The sequence below is a fragment of the Patagioenas fasciata genome, chromosome 4, assembly GCF_037038585.1.
Source record: "Patagioenas fasciata isolate bPatFas1 chromosome 4, bPatFas1.hap1, whole genome shotgun sequence".
Lineage (NCBI taxonomy): Eukaryota > Metazoa > Chordata > Aves > Columbiformes > Columbidae > Patagioenas > Patagioenas fasciata.
Window position 1 is genome coordinate 10,317,161 of NC_092523.1, and position 20,690 is coordinate 10,337,850.

The 20,690-nt window shown below is 38.6% G+C and overlaps 1 protein-coding gene across 2 annotated transcripts in view; it reads left to right on the forward strand.

Annotated features, from left to right (window-relative positions):
* FAM193A (family with sequence similarity 193 member A) overlaps positions 1-20,690 on the forward strand; it is a 79,279-nt gene that overhangs the window by 36,067 nt on the left and 22,522 nt on the right. The window contains exons 4-12 of one of the 2 annotated variants that reach the window (XM_071808495.1): positions 188-354; positions 578-745; positions 3,520-3,754; positions 7,060-7,184; positions 11,627-11,771; positions 17,539-17,616; positions 18,835-18,915; positions 19,202-19,314; positions 19,467-19,709. In XM_071808495.1, the coding sequence (XP_071664596.1) occupies positions 188-354; positions 578-745; positions 3,520-3,754; positions 7,060-7,184; positions 11,627-11,771; positions 17,539-17,616; positions 18,835-18,915; positions 19,202-19,314; positions 19,467-19,709 (1,355 nt within the window). The remainder of the gene's footprint in view (positions 1-187; positions 355-577; positions 746-3,519; positions 3,755-7,059; positions 7,185-11,626; positions 11,772-17,538; positions 17,617-18,834; positions 18,916-19,201; positions 19,315-19,466; positions 19,710-20,690) is intronic. The other variant, XM_065837341.2, reaches the window with a different exon arrangement.

Consider the following 20,690-nt stretch of genomic DNA (forward strand, 5'->3'; position numbering starts at 1 on the left):
TTTTATCTTTTGTTTTCTCAGCCCATCTCTTGCATTTTTTAGACTTTTTGAAGGTAAATTCTTTGTGTCTGGTTGAGTGTCCTCCCAAAATACATTCAGCACTAAGAATTGCCACATACGTTTTTGCATACCTATTGTAGCCTTACAAACTAAAGGCTACCTGTGTTGCTTTTTTTTTTCCTTTCAGAGCCAAGATTTCCTTTTGCACATGCCCCTTGGAAACAGTGGATCACAGCAGGAATCTGTAGGAGGAGGAAGAATAGCTGTTGGTGCGCAGACAGTGCCTGCTGCAGATCTTAGCAATTCCTCTCCTTCAGACATAGCTTGTAACTGTGAGGCCTGTAACGAGCGCAGGTAAGAACTCAGCTCAAGCTCAACAGTTTGGTGCCTATAGTCAGGCTATCTGACAGTAACAATAACTTGTGGATGGCAGCTTTTATCCAATTTTATACTTTCAGACATGTACTTTATTTTCAGATGTATGTCGTTTTTCCTGGAAAGCATCTTCAGAATACTAGGAATCAATACACCTATGTGATGTACAAATAGAGAATAATTGTTTTGTCTTCATTTGCAGAGAAAATTCAGCAGAGCCTGAACGTGAACCTCAGCAGCTTCAAAATTACTGGTCAGAAGTAAGATATATGGTTCGGTGTATATATCGCCAAGCTGGGACCCCTTTGGCAGATGACCAAGACCAATCTTTGGTACCAGATAAAGAAGGAATGAAAGAGCTGGTGGATAGGTATAGCACTTTGAAAAGTATCTATTAATTGCTAAGAGGAATTTTTAAATCAGTTTTTAAGTAGTTTGGAATATTGCTTTTTAATAGAATATTATTTACCATCTGTAACTCTGGTTGCTTGGAGTGGTTTCGTCTCCACTAGAATGAGAAGTCAGAACAGTCAATTCTATTTCATGCAGGCTTTTTAAATGTTAGATTGAATGCATAGGAAGCTATATTCTATTTATATGCTGTTTGGAATAGGAATATTAATGTATAATTATGGAAGGGTGCCAAAATCTTAGTCTTCAAAAGGCCTTGAGATGTTGGTGGGTAATAAGACAGTGTTTAGTTTGAATTGCCCACAAGAAAATCTTACCCTGTCAAACTAACCAGAGTTATTATAGTGCTTGTGTCTTACTGTAGTTGTAACAGCTAGAAGAGACTTGTCACACACACACAAAAAAAAGTAATACTGGCAATTGATAAGTAGTTTAGACAGATTCTGAGAACCTCTTTCTCACTTCAGAAGTTGAAATTGTAGCTTTTCTAGGCGTGAAGTTGAGGATGTGCTTAATGAGATTCTCACTTGTGGGGTTTTACCTTTTGAGAATAGCATGGCTGTCCTTAAAGTGCTCTGGGAGGTTCATCTCCATTGCTGGTTAACTGAATGTGTGGTCGAGGAATAATTGCTCTCCTTGATTCTGTACATACTTAATATACTACAGTCTGACTACTCTACAAACTGCATTTCTTATGCAGAGTTTCTAGATAAAGCTAAATTCTGGTGAGGTGAAAAAACTTTTGAAATTTTGTAGTCATCTAGCATTGCTCTTCATATGACTGTGCTGCTGAATCAGCCTTAACAGATCCTTAAATAAGCGTATTGCACTTCTGTTATATAAAAACTGAGTGTTTGGTTTTGAACATGAGTTGTGTAAATGTAGAGTAATGTAGTGTGCCTCTCTATTAGTCACACTTGGTTTATTTAAGTGATCAAATCATGCTGTGTAGGTTTTGAAATCAAAGATGCTTGAATGTTGCATAGTGTGTAGGTAATTAAAACTGAATCACAGCAAAAATGGTGGTTGATTTTTATGCAGTTTCTCTTTAATGGAAAAAGTTTGGAAACTGGAACACCTACTGTGTACCTTTCTTATGTACTTGATTTTTCTAGAACTGTTTTTCAGTTTTGAAAGAGATTATTCAAATACAAAGGCAGAAAAGAAACAGGATCTCAAAGAAGGAAACCTTATGTCAGTATGATTATTTTGCACTTGAGTTTCTTATGATCTCCAAAGTGTGAAATAAAATTAGGATGCTGTGTTTGAGCAGACACCGATGTAGCCAGTCTGTGGTGCTAATACCTCGCATATATTTTTGACAAAGCTACTCAGTGTAGGTATTGAAGGTGTAAAACCAAACCAAACAAACCATGTAGCTAACATGTCAAAGATCATGCTGTAGCCAAGTAGATCTATTTTTAAAAGGCCGAAATTGCTAATTGCATGCTCAGCTCTGTTAGATACCACTGGAAAGAAACAGACTATCTGGTCTTCTCACCTGAAAATAAGTAGTGGTGCCAGGTACTGTCCCTATGGTATGTTGGAGCACTTTGTGGCTTTCTGCTAATACTCTATTTTGTGAGTGCTGAGTAAAGAGCAGGCACTAGATAGCAGCAAACTTTTGTTCATCTAACTCTTAAGTACTTATTCCTTTCTTCTTCCCCACCTCTCTGTGCTGTAAGAAAACCTGAGGCAAGCACTAAAACTCCATGCACAGGGCTTTAAGTAGTAAGATTTCACCCTGAAGTGCCTCAAAACAGCCATCGGGTTCAGTTTTCTTCTGTGTGGGCTGGTTCAAACCCATGGGTCAGGTCTTGCAGGTACTGAGTTGCTGAATAGAGTGCATGGAGGGCAATATACTGCTGGAGCTTCAATGTTACTGTGCTTCCCTGAGACAAATGAGTCCTGAATTCTGATCCCTGTTCTACATTTTAAAGAAAATAATAAAAAATACACCAATCCATTGTAACGATTGCAGCTTAGGCACTACCACAGTAGAGTGCCCTAAGTCATGTTCCTTGAAGGACATTCTTTTCAACCCTGAGAATCCCACGTCTCTGCTCTGCAGTGACACAGCTTTAATAAAAGGTGCAAAATATTTCCTTGTCCAAAGATTGACAACTTGGGATAACAAACTCTCCACAAAGGTGAGAATGAGTTTCATGTATGTCTTAAAAGCTTGGTAATTGTGTGAAATGTCTTTCAGTTCAGCTCAGCAACAGAAGTCCCGTCTGGTCAGTGTGTATTTAGGAATGTTCTGGCTGCTGAACAGGTGAAACTCCTTCAGTTTGAAGTAAAGGCCTGTCCTTCTCCAGGAGATTAATTGGGCCTAGGCCTGGCTGTTCCAGCTGGGACAGTGTTAGGGCTGTTTGGAAGAACATAGGGAGCTTGTAAAGAAGCTTGTCTGAAGAGTCTGGGTGTCTGTAGGGTTGTATGCCAATTGAGTAAAGGTTTTTTAGATCACAAGTTGAAGGGAAATACTAAGGTGTTAAATTAATTTGTTCCTCAGGTGTGCAAGCATCTTAGTCCTAAAGCTACACAGAGGCTCAGTTCCGCATTGTAAAAATAAGGAACTGGACTGTGTTCTCCCAGATTTAAGGTAGTTCTGTAAACTGTAGCTGTTGTTTCTTTTTGATGATGATGATTGTAACTGGTCAGTATTTTTAGGAAAGTAAAAGTTGTTGATTACATGCCTTTTTTTTTTTTGTCACAAATACTCTAAAACTACAGGCTTTGTGAAAGAGATCCATATCAGCTCTACCAACGATTGGAACAGCAAGCTAGAGAATATGTGCTTGAAATGAAGGTTCGTCTGCTCCGACACTTGTCCCTGGGATCTAAAGTTGCATCAACATTAGCAATACAAGGGCCACCGCAGGCCCACCAGTTCATCTCACTCCTACTTGAAGAATACAGTGCACTCTGTCAGGCAGCGTGTACAATCAGCGCCTTTCTAGTTACTCTGGTAAGACTTGAAAAAATAACCTATCTGCTTCTACTTGCCTGGGGGTAATGCTAGCAGAGCCGTTTTGGGCTCTTTCCAGTGTCTTCTGTGGTTTTTTAATATGTAAGAGTTTTTGTGTGTTCGTGCTTGGAGACAGGGGTGGTCTGAAAATGCAAATTAAATTCTTCAGAGATGTGTATTAGGTATCTCTTATAATGAACTGATGAAATTACCTTTGTAAAGAAAAACAGGGGATGTGGTTTGTGGCTCTTATTCTGAAACTAATCTTTAAACAGATTACAAAATCTTAGATACTGCGTTTGAAAATGTGTGAAACACTTCTCTATCAATCTTTAACGGTCTCTTGACAACCATGTTTACAGGACACAAACTTTTATGTGTAGCACTAATTTAGATTGTCTCGATGTTCAGTTTTCCATTTATTTGTAAGAAAGAATGATTAATCAAAAATAATCTCCTGCCTTGGAATTAATCTGCTGTGTTATTTATGATTTCTAACGTTCTTCTTCTTTCTTAAATGCTTTTTTGTCAACTGATTGTGATGTTAATGTTATATTGCCAGGTAGAAAATAAGCGACAAACTTAAAAATCTGTTTGTGAGTAATTTTCCATCATGAGTGAGTAATACAGTCAACAAATTCTGTAATTCTGCTTGTCTAAGGGCTGAGAAGGTTATTAATCCTGTTTTGTTAATAATCCTTTCCTGTACATCCCTTTTCTTGTGTATACTTTGCACAAGCGAAAAAAAAAGTGGATAAACTGGTAAATCTGGGTTTTATTGCCAATTAGCTGAAAGTGACTGTCTAGGTGGATAAAGAAAATAGTAGGCAGAAACAAGACTATGATGGGCACAGGTGAGGATGTAAAATGGAGGTCAGTGCTCTGTATTTGCTGTTGTCTGCATTGTCCTCCCCAGCTTTATCACTTAGGTACAGACCTGAGGTCATGTTCATCTCCTGTTTATTGGCTGCTCTGAAGTCATCAGGTCTCTACCAACGTGCTTGGGAGGGGTTTGCTCTTTTTGTTGAGTTGCATTGGAATTTAGAAATTGGTTCAGCTGAAAAGCAGATGGATTACAGTACAAATGTTAGCTTTCTCAAAGTAGATCCACAAGTAATTAGCATGTTAGTGCCATTCCATAGCTAATCAGAAAATCATATTTTAATATTTTTCCTCTGGTTATTATCGTCAACTAGTAATCATCAAGACTTAGCAGGTATGAGAGATGGAGATAACGGCTATGAAGAGACAGAAGACACTTGAACTCCCTAACCTACCCGTTTTCTGACAAAATTAAAAGTAAAATAAAATTCCTGTTCTCTTTTAAAAAGCAAAGCATGAGAAAACAAAATAGCCTAAACTTTTGTGGTCCTTTCCCTTCTGCAGCCCAGTATGTACTGAAAACTTTGTTCTGCTAAGCTGTGACATTCAGAAACTGAAATGTGAGAATGTGGGATACTGTGTCTCATCATAAATTTCTTAGATTTATTAAATAACCTTTTTATTAAATGAAGAAGTATGTTACAGCTTCCGGTACAGGCAGTCACTAACCTTTTCAGTGTGCAGAGGTGCTTTCTCTCAAGATACCAATGCGCTATGGAAGAAGTAATCTTTTCAGCTGAAATACTTTAAAGGCAATCAAAATATCTACACCTTATGCAGCCTTCCTTTTTAAGGTAAAACTTTTGCACATAGTGTGCTGTACAAAGGCATATAATGCTTTGAACCTCCACCTGTGACAATCTAATTTCTCAATGAAATTATGAACAGCTGTCCTTGCTTTCAAAGGAATCCCACTAACTAGTGAAGTTCAAGGGTGGGAACAAAAACCTTGTGCTCCACCAGGGAATGACAGACACTGAGGACAAGCTGGAAAGACTGTGGTCAATACAGAGGAGCCCTCAAGTGCACAGTAGAGCAGACTAGAAGGCAAAACTTACCAGTGCTTCTTTGTGAGAAATGTAGAATCATTTCAGTTGGAAGAGACCCTCAGGATCATTGAGTCCAACCATAACCTAATTCTGGCACTAAACCATGTCCCTAAGAACCACGTCTAAACACCTTTTAAACCCCTCTAGGGATGGAGACTCCACCACTGCCCTGGGCAGCCTGTTCCAATGCCTGACAACCCTTTCAGTGAAGAATTTTTTCCTAATATCCAATCTAAACCTCCCCTGGTGCAACTTGAAGCAATTTCCTTTCATCTGATCACTTGCTATCATACTCTGCACTATCTGTTACACAATATTTTGTAGTAAAGTGTTGACTGTTCTGTTCACAGCATAATATGTAAACTGCTTAGAAAATCAACCTTTCTCAGTGTTGGCCCTTGAGAAATTATTAGCAATTTATAGAAATTTTCAATATTTTTAACGACATAATATTCAAAGTGGAAAGGTACATGTGTCTTTTATAGCTTGAAAAAACTCCACCCACCCTTCTTAAATGATAATAAAACTGCAAACTTAATTCTTTTTTTTGAATACAGATAGTCTCATGTTTGTCTGATATAAGTATGTATGTGGTTTTTAACCCACTATGCTTAACAAAACTTTGAAATTCCAGAGGATTCAGGTATTTCTGGATACTCAGGGTTATAGTGCATAGGGCTCACTTGCTGACCCGATAGCTGGAATGCTTGCTTTTAATTTTGCTGTGTGGTGCTGAGTCCTGGTGTAGAAAACCTGCATGCTGCTGGCAATATGTGGGAAAATTTAGTGATGTGAAAAAATATTACACTTGTCTTTGATTCTTATGTTTTGGTAATAACAGATTTATGTTTTAGGCCTTGAAATTAAACACAGCTATATGTTAAACTCAAATAGAAAAACATTCTGCTTACTGGAGAAGCTGTTGGTCTCTTGTATATTTAGAAAACTTCAGTTTTGAAGCTGTGCTTGGAGAGAACTGTTGTTTTATGTCAGTTTTGAATAAAGACTGGAGTGTGCCATTAGATATGTGTCTGTTGCTAGATAAGAACTGAAAAATAATCAGACAAGTCTTTGACAAGAAAACCTGAGAGTAACTGTTTCGGATCATAAAATAGGTCTGTCAGTGCAGAAATGAATGGAGACTTTTAATAATGTAGTCTGGTGTCTTTTTTTTCCCTAATCCATGACCATTTAGAAAAACAAGAAATGAAGCTGTGGTTATTTGAGTCATTAAGGCATTACTTAAATTCTGAGCTTCTGGGTATTAAAACTGGATCTGAGTTGGATAACCTGGCCTGTAGGTTGGAGATTAAAATTCTTGCCTTGGACTTTTCTATTTTCTTGTCTTATTTCTGTTTTGTTTTGTTTTTATAGGAAAATGAACATTTGAAGAAATTTCAAGTGACATGGGAATTGCACAATAAGCATCTGTTTGAAAATCTGGTATTTTCTGAGCCACTCCTGCAGAATAGCTTGCCAATGTTGGTGTCACAGCTAAGGTAGAGTTGAAATTTTCTTTTGTAATTTTAAGGAGGAATCAAAACTCATGTTTGCAACCAGAGTTTACAGAGAAAACGATCTTTGCTGCTTCTACAATTTAATTGGTTGTTCTGTCTTAAAAACAGTATTGTTAATTGAGTGAGCTGCTGTCGTAATTTGCTTGTTGGAAGAATAACTACCCTAATCTGCTTATTTGTAGGTTACCTAGTAAAATGACAGCATGCTATGGAAACATTGATGGTAGGAGTGAATAGCGCTGCTTTCACTACTCCTCCGGCATTGCTGCTGTCTTTACAGCACTACGAGTGAATTAAAGCCTCAATGCTTCCCACAGTGCACAAATAACTTCCTTTGGAGTTTTAAGCAATCTTTCCATTGGAGAAGGCAAAAGAAGCAAAATCCCTTGCTATGTGCTTGTAGGTCTGGTGGTGTATTCCGTTTCCTAGTGCTTTAAAGTCTATGTTTTGTTAGCAAGGTTCTCTGCTTGTAATTTGTGTACCTGCAAAGTGTTTGGGGTTTTTTTAGGGGAAAGGTATTAATGAATAGAAATTTTATTCTTTCAATCTGAACATTTTTCAAGTAAAGTCAGGGATGGTTCCTGTTGACCTTTCAATATCATTTCTGATGAGGAGACGCTTACACTGTGTGTACATGTGTATTAAAGGAATTGTCTTGGGTATTTTTCCATGCTACAAGAGCGGTTTAAGTCTGTCACAAGAGATGTTTCTCACAGTGCATGGAGATGTTTCTCACAGTGCATTAAGATGTTTCTGATGAGTTCTCCTTTTGGTAGTGGATACTAGAAAGAAAAGCAAGCAAAACCAAGAAGTCTTAGTTGTCACTGGGCCCAGCAAGAAGTCTGAGGTCCCTCGGAATAAACTGTCTTTGAAATTGAGTTGGTGCTGATTTTATTTATTTTTTTTAAACCTCTAGGTAGGTAATTTTGTTGCTGTGTTCAATTGTTGGGGGGTTGGACTAGATGATCTTTTGAGGTCCCTTCCAATCCCTAACGCTCTGTGGCCTGTGATCTGTGTTTGAGTTCCCAGTACCACTGACGCTGTATCCCTCACTCACCTCCATGCTGTCTGATGAGGCTTCTCTTCATCTCTTACTCCAGCAATCCTGCCTATATCAAGACTGTTTATGTTGCTTTCATCTGCCGTAGCTGAGAATAGTCTTAGTGAAGCTTATAGTCATTTCTGAACAAAAGCATTGGATTGTTTTCACTTACTCTTTGTTCTCAAGTGCTGCTGCCATTAAAGTGAGCAACAGAAGGTGTTTCTGTGCAGAACATCAGTGTAGTGACAGCTGTCTTCAAGGCTTAAATATGATGAAGTCAGTCTCTTCCTGCAGGACTTTCTTTTCAGGACATCTGTGTTCACTAGATAACTTTAAGGGTGTTTCACATAAGCTGTGGTTTTACCTACATTGCTTCACATGAACCTTTTTGAAAAGGGAGGTTCAGTGCGAGCTTCGTGTTCCATGATTTTTAGTTTATATAGAGTATGTCTTGTTTTTCTTTAAGCAGAGATTCCTTCTATTTTCATGGACTCTCAGGGTTTTACTGCTGAGTTCTCTGGGTCTTGAAGTAAGAGAATTAGGTAGCCTTTCCTGAGAAGTTTTTCTGGGTGATGATCTACCTTGTATTGGGAACTGATGGAGGAGTGTTCATCAGAGAGGCCTGACATGGACAAGCAGGGATCAGCCTAGTCCCCAATCGTTTGGTCAGCAGAGAATCATTTGAACACGGTAGAGAAGGCGTTAGCAGAGTTCCCTTACAAAAGACCGTTGGCATCATTTTCTCCTCCTGATAGAAGAAATACGAAATGGTGTTTTGACATCTTAATTGCACTTTGATTTTGGGTGTCCACACTTTGTCTTATCACTTATTTAAATCACTGAATCGTTTGTATATCTCTGGCTTTTTAAAAATATGTAGTTGGTGTGCTGTGATTAGTTCCAAGGATGCTTATTAGATGTCAGACTAGAAAACGGGTTCACTTAGGGAGGGTTAAACACAGTGGTCTTGTGAGGATGGAGGTTACTAGCTAATATGAGATCAGCTGTGTCAGTATTTCACAGGACTTGTCATCTAGTCAGGGTAGACTACCAGGGTCTTGATGTGTTGTATCTCGTTCTCCTACCTAGTCACCACCTCTGGTTTGTTTAGGAGGCACACTCAGTTTTACCACCTGCAGACCAGCTCTAAGAGCTGCCCCTGTGCTTATCAAGACTTAATTAATCAGCAGGGCCTCTAGATCAGATGCAGCATTTCATAAGGCTGTATTTTTGTAATCAGTTTTCAAGGAAATCCAGTCAACCTACCTTTCATAGATGCATGACCAGTGCTGCTTGGAGATTAAATGTGTCTTGGATTAACATGCTTTTCACACTTGCCTCCTGCATTCAACAAACTGCTTTATTGGGGGTTAGTAATGAAGTAAGTAACTGATACTTGGTGCTTTTCTGTCCTTTTTGCTTTCCCTGTATGGGATGGGGCAGTGTTCAAGGTACATAGAACCATTTTGGTTGGAAGAAACCCTCAAGATAATCGAGTCCAACCATAACCTAACTCTAGCATTGAACCATGTCCCTAAGAACCTCATCTATATGCCTGTGCACCTTCAGTTAAATGCTGGTGGCCAAAAAATTTGGTATTCTTAATGAAGGTGTGGAGGCATAAAATAGGATGTATGTCAGCAAGTATGCCTTGGAAGATTTGGCTACTGTAAAGTAAGAAATTCTTGTTAATTTTATGTATGTGTGGTGCTTTTTATTACCTTTTTTGTACTGCAGTTCAGGAATATATTCTACCTCTGTTTACAGGACTGAAATATTACCTAGACTCGTTACTTTATACTTGCCTTAGGGGTGAAAGTACATTTACTAGTATCATGTTAACCTTTACTCAAGGGTCACAATAAAAATGGAAAGTGTAAATGCTGTTGCATTGCTAAGCTAAATTTTTAAAATTGGAAGTTCTTTTACTTCTAACTTGAGAGCTTATTTAAAAACATTTTGTACACATCTGCTGATAGAAAGAATAGTGCTACTCAGCAGCTGTTGTGAGAACAAATTCTTGATGTCTGTACAGTAGGGATCAGAAATTCACATAACTGCATAATACCGGAAACATGGGTTTCAAGAAAAGTAGTAAGTCATGATCTAGTAACAGGAATTGACAGTGTTTGCACTGACTGTGAGGGGGTGTTGCATCCCTGTATCCCTTCAAACTGTGTTTTGTGCTCTACCAAGCATGGATTTCTCAGATTTCTTTATGTGCAGAATTGCTTCTGCACCCTTCTAAAGTGCTTGTGTTGCAGGTTCTGGACAAAATCAACAAAATAAAACAAACTTGGATTTATTGGCGAAATCACGCTAACAGCTGTAACTTAATGCTTACCGAGTTGTCTGTTTGCTCAGCTCTTCATTATGTTTAATTGCCATGATGGTAGGCAGAACTATGTAGTTCTTGGGTTGGGTTAACAGCCTGTTGCAATAGAGATCTATAACAGGCCTCTGAAATGTTGGAACTGGGCTTAAATATCAAGTATTTGATGCTTGAATATTTTTTTTGTTACTGGGTTTGACTCACAATAGAACCTCTGTGCCTAATTGACTACCAACCAGTTTGCTCTTCATTACTAAGTAGGAGAAATGTTGGAAAGCTTCAGTTTATTTCTGTCAGTTACAGGTCATTACAATTCGATGTGCTTTAAACATACATAATCAAATAGAGTTTGTATTTCTATTGATACCTGAAGTCAAGGTTTCTGGAGTTTGCTTATTTACTGAAGAATCATCTAATAGATTTTTAAAGGAATGTAGTAGTAGGAAGGGAGGTGAATCTGCCTTATGTTCATCAGTGAAGAGCAAAACCATATTTTGAATGTGATGCTGCTCAAGTGATGGTAGATAAGTGCAAGCAGCCAAATTATCTCACTTGCCTCATTCTCCAGCACTTCTCCCAGCTGGAACTCCAACTCATCTAGTCATCTCTTCAGCGTTCATCATGAGAGTTCTGATGAACAAGCTTCTGGCTTTATTTTTACTATATAACTCTTCAGTAAATAGTCAAAATGTATATTTAGCCCATGGAATTTGGAAGGATAAATATATCAAGCAACAAAATTTCAATAAATACAGCTCGGTAGGTTTGACATCTGGTTGCTTGTGGGAAAGAGGCTGTAGAAATGTCTCACTTCCCACATTCTTGCTATTGTTGGTTACAGAACATTGGAACAAGCAGTTGTTGGATATTTTTTGAAAAATGACTAAAAATACCCATTTTTTGGATACAAACAGCTATGTGGGCCTAGGTGTATCAGTAAATGCACTTTAACAACACTTTTTTTTGCTGGCAGATCTTCAAAGTGTGATTTTTATGTATTATTTTTTAGTGAAATGTCTGTTCTGTAACAAGTACTGTTTGAACTTTCAGGCTTGGAACAACACACGATTCCTGTAGTGAAGACATGTACAGTACCTTGCTACAAAGGTACCATCAACTGGAGCAGGAAATGGGTCAAGTTGCTGAAGCTTGGCTGGAATGCCAGAAAAGAATAGATGACTATGTTGATGAACAGGTAAGAATCATGTGAAGAGTCGCAAGACCAATGACGTGGGGAGCAGCCCATGCAAGTGGAGAAACTCCAGTGGAGTTTTGTGGTATTTTTATCCAGAACTTTGAAGCAACAAAGTGTAACTTTTTTCATTGATGTCTGTATTTAAAAATAAAAAAAAGAACACTAACATACCAATATGTAATGATGATTGTCCAGAAACATCTTCAAATTGTTGAAGCAGATGATTGTGTCATTGTTTAGAGATGGTCTTTGAACATTTTTGGATGACTTTAGCCTGTAAATTACCCATAGCGCAGTAAACTGAAACTTTCTTTTGTAGATGTCACTAGGAAAAGCAAAAAACCAAAACCCACCTCATAAAAACCCCTGAGATTCCAAAATGATAATCGCATAAAATGAAATTCAGAGGAAGATATTGCTTTTAAAAGCTATTGCGTGCTGCAGTGTGATGATGACCTTTGTACAACTGTCAAAATCAGAACTCCAGAGTCTCACTGCATAAGCATTTGAGACCTCTGAAGTGATCCTTTTTTAATTAAGTGTATGTTCTGACAGCTGATTATTGTGAGTGTGTGCTACATTTCAGAAAATAATCACTTTGTTGTGCTGACTCCTACATTGTCAAGAGCTTAATTTTCAGAAGAACAGCTGTTTATTTTGCAAGTGGTTGTTTAAACTCTTCTGAAATTGCTCATGTGTGTTTGGTCTCGTGTCCAAAGAACTTGAATTTTTTTAAAACACCTCGGGATAAGACTTTGAATACTGTTTAGTTCTTTCTTCCAGTATACTTAAGATTGAAGATGTATTGAAGGTAAAGAATTTTATAGAACTTTTCTTGTATTTTGAAGTTTTATGAATGTTAGGTATAGGAAGATCAAATTTGAGATTTAGCAATGCTATGTTACTCCTATAGATAACAAACATTTTATACACTGTGTCTTCAGAAGCTGTTCCCTGTGATAAAGATTTAAGTGTACTTTTACCATTAATTCCAGTACCTTCCAGATGGAAACAGGACAAAACTGATTTTATTTTCTGAGATTGCTTTATATTTGGGGTCTGCATCTGTGAGCTGTCAGCAGTTTTCTCTTGGTCTGGCTGCTTTTGCACACCTAGATATTTGATGACAGCTCAGTAAATTTTCATCATCTCAATGTTGTGCCAGTAGAAGTCATTTTCTCCATGCTGTCAGTGTGTTGTGTCCGATACTGCCTCACCCATAAGAAAGGGAGCCCAGCTCAATTCTCATCATGGAATTACTGTAGTCACATTGATATCAGACTTCTGACTTGGTTGATCTGCACCACTTCAAAATCAACTCTTAACTGATTTTTCTGTATTTCTCTTTATCAACTGACCATGCGACTGCCACAAGGACTGCCATGTAGCATTGTTTTATCTGCTCAGTGAAGCCTGTATCTTGATGCAAATGGAAACCCCTCTTCTTTTTGGGGAAACTTAGTATGATAACTTCTTATTTCCCAATGACCAAAAAAAAAATCTGCAGGGGGGTGTGTAAGGGAAACAATTTTAAAACTTTAACCATGAAATTTTAAAGGAGATACTGATATTGGTGTTTATATTTAGAAAAAACATTTTAACAGTTGCTCCTTAGGCCCTTTGTTGGTGATGACCTGTGATTACTGTTGATCAAAAATACATTTAGGATGACCACTTTATCTCAAGTTGCAGTAATATTTTTGCCAGCAAGTTAAATATCAGGAAGCCTGGCTGCTATGGAAACTATGGATCTTAACAGTTAATGCATGTTCGTTATTTGCTACCCCTTGGCTTAGCAGAATTGTGAGGTTTTATTGGTAGTGTATCAAAGGTTAGAACGTACACTATCACAGAGGGAAACTTCAGAGTGGTTCTTATTTATCTGCTGTGGAACTATACCCGAAGTTTTAGATGGGGCGTCAGCAGAGATAATTCATGGACCTTCCACTACTGTATGTTATGTTACTTGTTCTTGGAAACAAAAAGTTAATAACTTTTGCAAGCAATACAAATAGTACACTTTTTCTTTAAAAGGCTGTAAGACAGCTGTGTAATACATAGACATGTAACTTAATGCACTACTATACCATGCATGTACACTGTAATAAAAATAGAATAAGGATTTGTTCATATCAGCACCTGTATTCATCTCATGTTAAAATCTGACAAGGATCTTTAGGGGAGAGTACAGGAGAGTTTAAATGTATGCAGCATGTATCTCCAGATCCTGTTTTTCTTACCAAATTTAGACTACATTTAATTTGGAAGGTCCTAAATATATCTGGATTATTCCTATAGTAATGGCCAGGTAGACATATGTACTTTGTCTGAAAGTGTTTCTGCTTTTTTCACTGCTGGCTCCCAAGAAGAAAGGCAAGCAGGGATGCAAACAGGAATGCCTTTGCCCAGCTCCACAAGAGCCCAGGGAGAGCTTCTTACTTGTCTTTCCATGGTCATTTGTGGTTTTTTGGTTTTGTTTTGTTTTGTTTTTTTACAGTCTCAGTCAACACAATAGAAAAAGTAATATTGTATGGGCGTAATGGTTTTCTGCCATTATGGCAGCTGTATAAATAATTGAAACACTCACTATTTTTGGGTGCTGAGACTTTGTGATAAGAGGAATTTTTTCTGTTATTTCTAGTCAGGTTAGGAAAATACATTGGATTCACAGATAGAATTTGGGGTGCTCAAATGTGCTATTCACATTTGATGGAATTTAACATTTGGAAGAAATGGGCGTCCTGTGATGTATGAACGTCAGAGTTCTCACAGGTGATCTAGTGGTATGTGTCAGTTCTGACTAAACTGATGACTTTGTTTTGTGATTAAGTCTGTTTCAGAATGGAAGAATATATGTTCACCTCTCTGTCTCACTTTATCATGTGTTGTCTGATGGTATCTCAAATACTTTTTAGCCTCAAATAGGGAGGAAGGAGGCTGGCACTTGGCCTCTCCATTGGGCAGCAGTGACACTGTATTCATTGCAGATGTGCAAGATTGAAGTGTAAATTCTTTTCCTTTGGATGGCATTTGAATTGATCTCCCACTCCCTAGCAGAATTCTTGGCCATGAATCATGTGGTTTGTATTGCAGCTGCTGTGCTCTGCTGAAATAAATATCCATTGGGGAAAAGCAAAGGGAGAAAAGGTATTTCCCATTGTTTCTGGAATTAATAACTTAAGATACTTGCAGACTTGGCGTATTGGAATGGCTGCAAAGTTGGAAGTAAGGAAACTTTCACTTCAGCCCCTGTTTCCATTAACACTAAAGAGCATCAAGACTTAAACCGTGCTGGTTTCCTTGACGGTTTCTTGGCAGGCTGGAGCAGGCAGCTCCCAGTTAATGCACTGGCTGTTTTAAACTTCATTCTTTGGCACTGAGGTGTTGTCTTACAGTGTACAGCAAATGTAAGTGTCTGTCTCTGGTGCTGAGGACTCAGCTGGGTGACAGGGCACCTCAACCAGTGAGCGGTGCTGGCTTTGAATACATCGATAGCTCAGGAGTAGTCAGAGCCTGATAGCACAGCCAGGATGGAATTTCTGATGTTCTTGGCTGCAGGCTCTGCAGTACCTTTTAGTGAGTCTAAGAAATTATGCAAGAATATTTCATGCATGCTGGCTTTTTTCAAAAAACACAAATACACATGATAATTTTTTTTTTTGGTGTTGGTATAACCTTACTGGAGCAAGGGAGATCAAAATCCACAATAGTAATTAGAATTACATGCTGCTAGGTGGAATCTAGTTGGAGGCCTGTATCTAGTGAAGTGCCTCAAGGATCAGTACTGGGGCTGGTATTATTCAATATATTCATCGGTGATTTGGATGAGGGACTAGAGTACACTATCAGCAAGTTTGCTGATGACACCAAACTGGGAGGAGTGGCTGACACGCCAGAAGGCTGTGCTGCCATCCAGAGACCTGGACAGGCTGGAGAGTTGGGCACAGAAAAATTCAATGAAACATAACAAGGGCAAGTGTAGAGTCTTGTATCTGGGTAGGAACAACCCCAGGTTCCAGTGTAAGTTGGGGAATGACCTATTAGAGAGCAGTGTAGGGGAAAGGGACCTGGGGGTCCTGGCGGACAGCAGGATGACCATGAGCCAGCACTGGGCCCTTGTGGCCAGAAAGGCCAACGGCATCCTGGGTGTATTAGAAGGGGGTGGTTAGTAGGTCAGAGAGGTTCTCCTGCCGCTCTACTCTGCCCTGGTGAGACCACACCTGGAATAGTGTGTCCAGTTCTGGGCCCCTCAGTTCCAGAAGGACAGGGAACTCCTGGAGAGAGTCCAGCGCAGGGCAACCAAGATGATTAAGGGAGTGGAGCATCTCCCGTGTGAGGAAAGGCTGAGGGAGCTGGGGCTCTTTAGCTTGGAGAAGAGGAGACTGAGGGGTGATCTCATCAATGTTTACAGATATATAAAGGGTGAGTGTCAGGAGGATGGAGCCAGGCTCTTCTTGGTGACAACCAATGATAGGGTAAGGGGTAATGGGTTCAAACTGGAACACAGGAGGTTCTACTTAAATTTGAGAAGAAACTTCTTCTCAGTGAGGGTGACAGACACTGGACCAGGCTGCCCAGGGGGGTTGTGGAGTCTCCTTCTCTGCAGACATTCAAACCCGCCTGGACATCTTCCTGTGTAACCTCATCTGGGTGTTCCTGCTCCGGCAGGGGGATTGGACTGGATGAGCTTTCCAGGTCCCTTCCAATCCCTGACGTTCTGCGATTCTTTGAATGTTCCAGAAATTCAATAGACAAAACTTTACTCCTTAATACTGTTTCAAATCCCCAGCTTTCATTTTGCCAAGTTCAGTAATGACAATAGCAATAATTCACTTAGGTTAATAGTAAAACTTTAAACATTTGATCAAGTATGAATTTCTGGAGGCAATGCTTTTGAAGAAAAAAGGTTGCTCGTGGTATAACCTACTGGACTTTGGCTCACTAACATATCTTTATGAAGCATTTTGTTACATTCTGTAAGGTGGTAGATTTTTTTGTTTATTAGACAAAAAAAAACCTGTAAAGATAACCTAGAGAGCTGTTTTTCCTCACTGATGAAGTAGTGCTCTAAATATGTTGCTAAGTACAATAGGACAAGCTTTGTTCAGCATTTTGCTGTGTTTAAAGTTCATGGAAGTTTTTGCATTCTGTCAGAGTGAATTTATTTACTAAATCAGAAAAATGTCATTTGTATACAAAAAGTTACAGGCTCTATGTGGATTTACAGTTATATGGTTCAGGGACTAGTAATTACAAAATATTTGTCGAGGCTTAGATGAATCATGGGCATGAAATCCATTGAGGAATAAAAGTGATAAATAGTGTCAGTGTAATTTTCTTTACTCTAATTTTTTTTGGCTCTTTGGGTGATTAGTCCCACATGTGGTACATCAGAGTTTGCACTTGAGCCTGTGTTGAGACCTTGCAGAAAGTCCTGTATCTCTAGATTTTAGTGGATGTTGAGAATTTAATGCCAATCACATTTTATTGAAAGTGCTGTGAGATATTTAATGCAAATAAATATTATCATAAGGAATAACAGTGGAAAAATCAGACTGAAAAATAGTGTAAGTGAATATAAAAATCTTATGTTTAAGTGACTCAGATCAGATGATTATCAAATAAAGTACACTTCATTTTGACTAGGTATGTAAGTACAATCAAAATAGCACAGACAAGCTAAGTGTAAAGAAACAGATATACCGAGTGACCACAGGACAGGAGTTCTCTGATTTAATCAATGAGTTTTTGTTGAATTCTGTTTTAGATGGCAATGAAAGCAAAACAACGCATGCTGAAGGAAGACTGGGAATTTTTTAAACAGAGACGTTTTATTGAAGAGCAGGTAGGATTTTTTTATACCTTACTAAGTTATACTAATGTTTAATGTATATTCGTAAAATGCAAACCTGTAAGTGTAATATATCGTATTAGTTTACATGATCCAATTCTGCGACTATTGCAGGCATGAAATTTGGTCAGCTAAAGTACAGAAAAGCAAGGTCTAATAAGAGTATGTAGTAGTATGTAATCGCGGTTACTACAAGGTGCGAATCTAAGTACCATAGTCTTAGGATTGGTTACCAGGTGTTAAAATTCTTTATACAACAAAAGGGGCGTTTCTGATGCCTTCAGAGTGGAATCCAAAACAGCCAGTACATTGAGTGTGGGGCTGCTTTGATGTGTGCGACAGGGAATGTTGTGTTTGAGTGTTTAACAGATTCCCTCGTGTGTGCAAAGCTGGGGAGCGTGAGCCATGGCAGCAGGGCAGATGATGCCATCTCTTATGGCTTATGGAGGTGGCTTCTCCATGTGTTTTGTGGGGAAAAGGCTGAGCAGAACTGTCTGCCTTCTTTTAAGATGTAGCCAGATAGGGGCCTGTAGAAGTTCCTACGTTATTATAAAACTATCTCCTGTTGAAGACATGCCACTCTCCTCTGTAGCCTAGAAGTGTTCAAATAGCTCATGCCTGCTGTAAGAGTACAGAGTGCCCCACTAGAGTCAAGGCTGGATGGGGAACTCTCCATTCCTGTACTGCTGTGCAGGAAGAAATGCTGGTTATGAGCCAGAGAAAGAGAGAGTATGATAGTACATTTTAATAAACTTAAGCTTAAATTGACAATGTCTCAAATCAGTCATCAGTAAGTACTTTTTCTTATAAGGAACGTAAGCCTGTGTTAACCACGTCTTTGGAACATCTGGTGAACAGGGCTTCTCAGAGGACTTGAAGAATCCTCTTTTTCCTTGATCCTAATTGGGCTTAAGTGAGCTGTAAGCCTGTGGCTGCTTAGGTAAGGATCAGATCTGGGCATCTGCAGAAGTGGAAGCTTAGGCACATCCTTATTTAACCAAAGATTTGTAGGTATCTAATGAAATTAGGTACTTTCAGGATTATGCTGCTGCCAGGTGGAGTTTATTTGCATTATATTTTTTCACTAATACAATTAAGTCCTGTTTTGGTCAGCTGCTTTGTTCTTGAAACTACCCCATTGTGGCTACAGAATTAGCCCTAATTCTTTTCTGCAAGCTAAGGGTGAGTTTGAATTCTTTCTCCATTTGCCAGCAGTGTCCTTTTGTGCAGACCATGAAACAAGACGAGAACTACTCAAGTTCAGAGTGTGTCAACAAAAGTACCATGCAAGATGCACATACAAATCAGTCAAGGAGATGGACTTTACTGTTTCATAGTAGAAACACTCTTTCTTGGAAGAGTTTCAGTGCCAAATGTTTGTTGTTTGTAACTTTAAACTTCTTTCTTTTTTCACTCATGATAAAAACACCACCTTCATGAAATTATCGTGAATGCTTCTATTAAAAATCTTTTACCTAAAGAATCTTTTTGATTATGTAATTTGTTAATCATGATGTGCCATTTAATTGTTCATTAGAAACTTGCACTACTAAACCACCGCCTTTATAATTTACTTCAGCTTAATAACAAGAAAGCACTAGCTGGGGAGAACAACTTCACAGACACAATGAGACACATGCTGTCATCACGTTTGAGCATGCCTGACTGTCCCAACTGTAATTATAGAAGAAGGTGAGCTGATGTTTTTAATATGAAATCATAACAAATCGTTAATTTATTGTACGAGAAAAATTGAAACACATTATTGGAACCAAGTGTGGTTACTTTAAATGAATGCTACTTAAACCATGTCATAAAAATCTGTAATCTTAATTCTTGAACAGATGTACTTGTGATGACTGCAGTCTTTCGCACATTTTAACGTGTGGCATCATGGATTCTCCTATAACGGATGATATCCACATTAACCAGTTACCGCTACAAATTGATTCTGCTCCGGATTATCTATCTGAGATCCGCCCACCCAGTATGTCTTCAGCAAGTTCAGGATCAGGTTCCAGCTCGCCTATTACAATTCAGCAACATCCCAGACTGATCCTTGCAGATAATGGTTCTGCGCCAACATTGTAAGTTCTTTTTTTCTGTTTTTAAATTTTGTAGTGAATTGAACTTAAGCAGGCAAGTTGCATTGGTTGACTATTAGTATGTAATTCAAGTTTTACCGCAGGAAATTCTATATTAATCATACATTCAACAGACCACAACTCCAGTGCTGTATGTTGTACGAACATGAAGAAAACCAGCTTGTATAGTTCTTAAAAATTCTGAAGACCTTGACTTAACAGTATAGCTAGAACTATGTGTAGTATGTACTTTCCTGCTTTGAGATTACAGGGACATCAGATACTGATCTGTGTTAGAACACTGTTTAAAAAGGTCCCGTTTTCTTAGTCTGAGCAAGGGAACAGGTGATTTTTTTTCTTTGAGGAATGGTCATTTCATATGAATCAGTTTAGTTCAAAAAAGTCCTTTATTAGGAGGCTTTTAGGATTGTTGAAGTTGTTTTTAACTCAAACCTTGCATCAAAAATCATTGTCCATATCAGAAGTATCTGCCAACCTCTTATTCAGATCACGATGACCCTCAGATTTGAGGCATTAGTCTAACGGTAGACTTCTGCTTATTCCATAATCAGGGTTCAAACTGCTTGGTAGGCTGTGTTCTGTACATGGTTAGGATACAGCTGACCAGCAAGCCTCCTCTGTCATGTGCTGTTCCGAAGGAATATTTTAAAAAGCCTGATTTCAGTGCTGGCAGGAACACTAATGAAATTCCTGTTGTTGGTACAGTCAAGGGAATTGGCATTAGCACTGTCAGTGTGGTGTGATAAACAGGGACAGTGCAGATGTGTGGGATGTTTCTGATTAATATCACGTCATGATGTTTAATTTCCTTTAAATGTTTACCTTTGCATCTGCTACCATCAATGGTTTAATCTTCCATAACAGGACTTGAGTTTCTGAACCCATTTGGGAAGTGCTTGAAAACAGATTATGTGGCAGTATATTCAGCTATATATTCTTAAACATGTAGTTTGCAATTTCTGT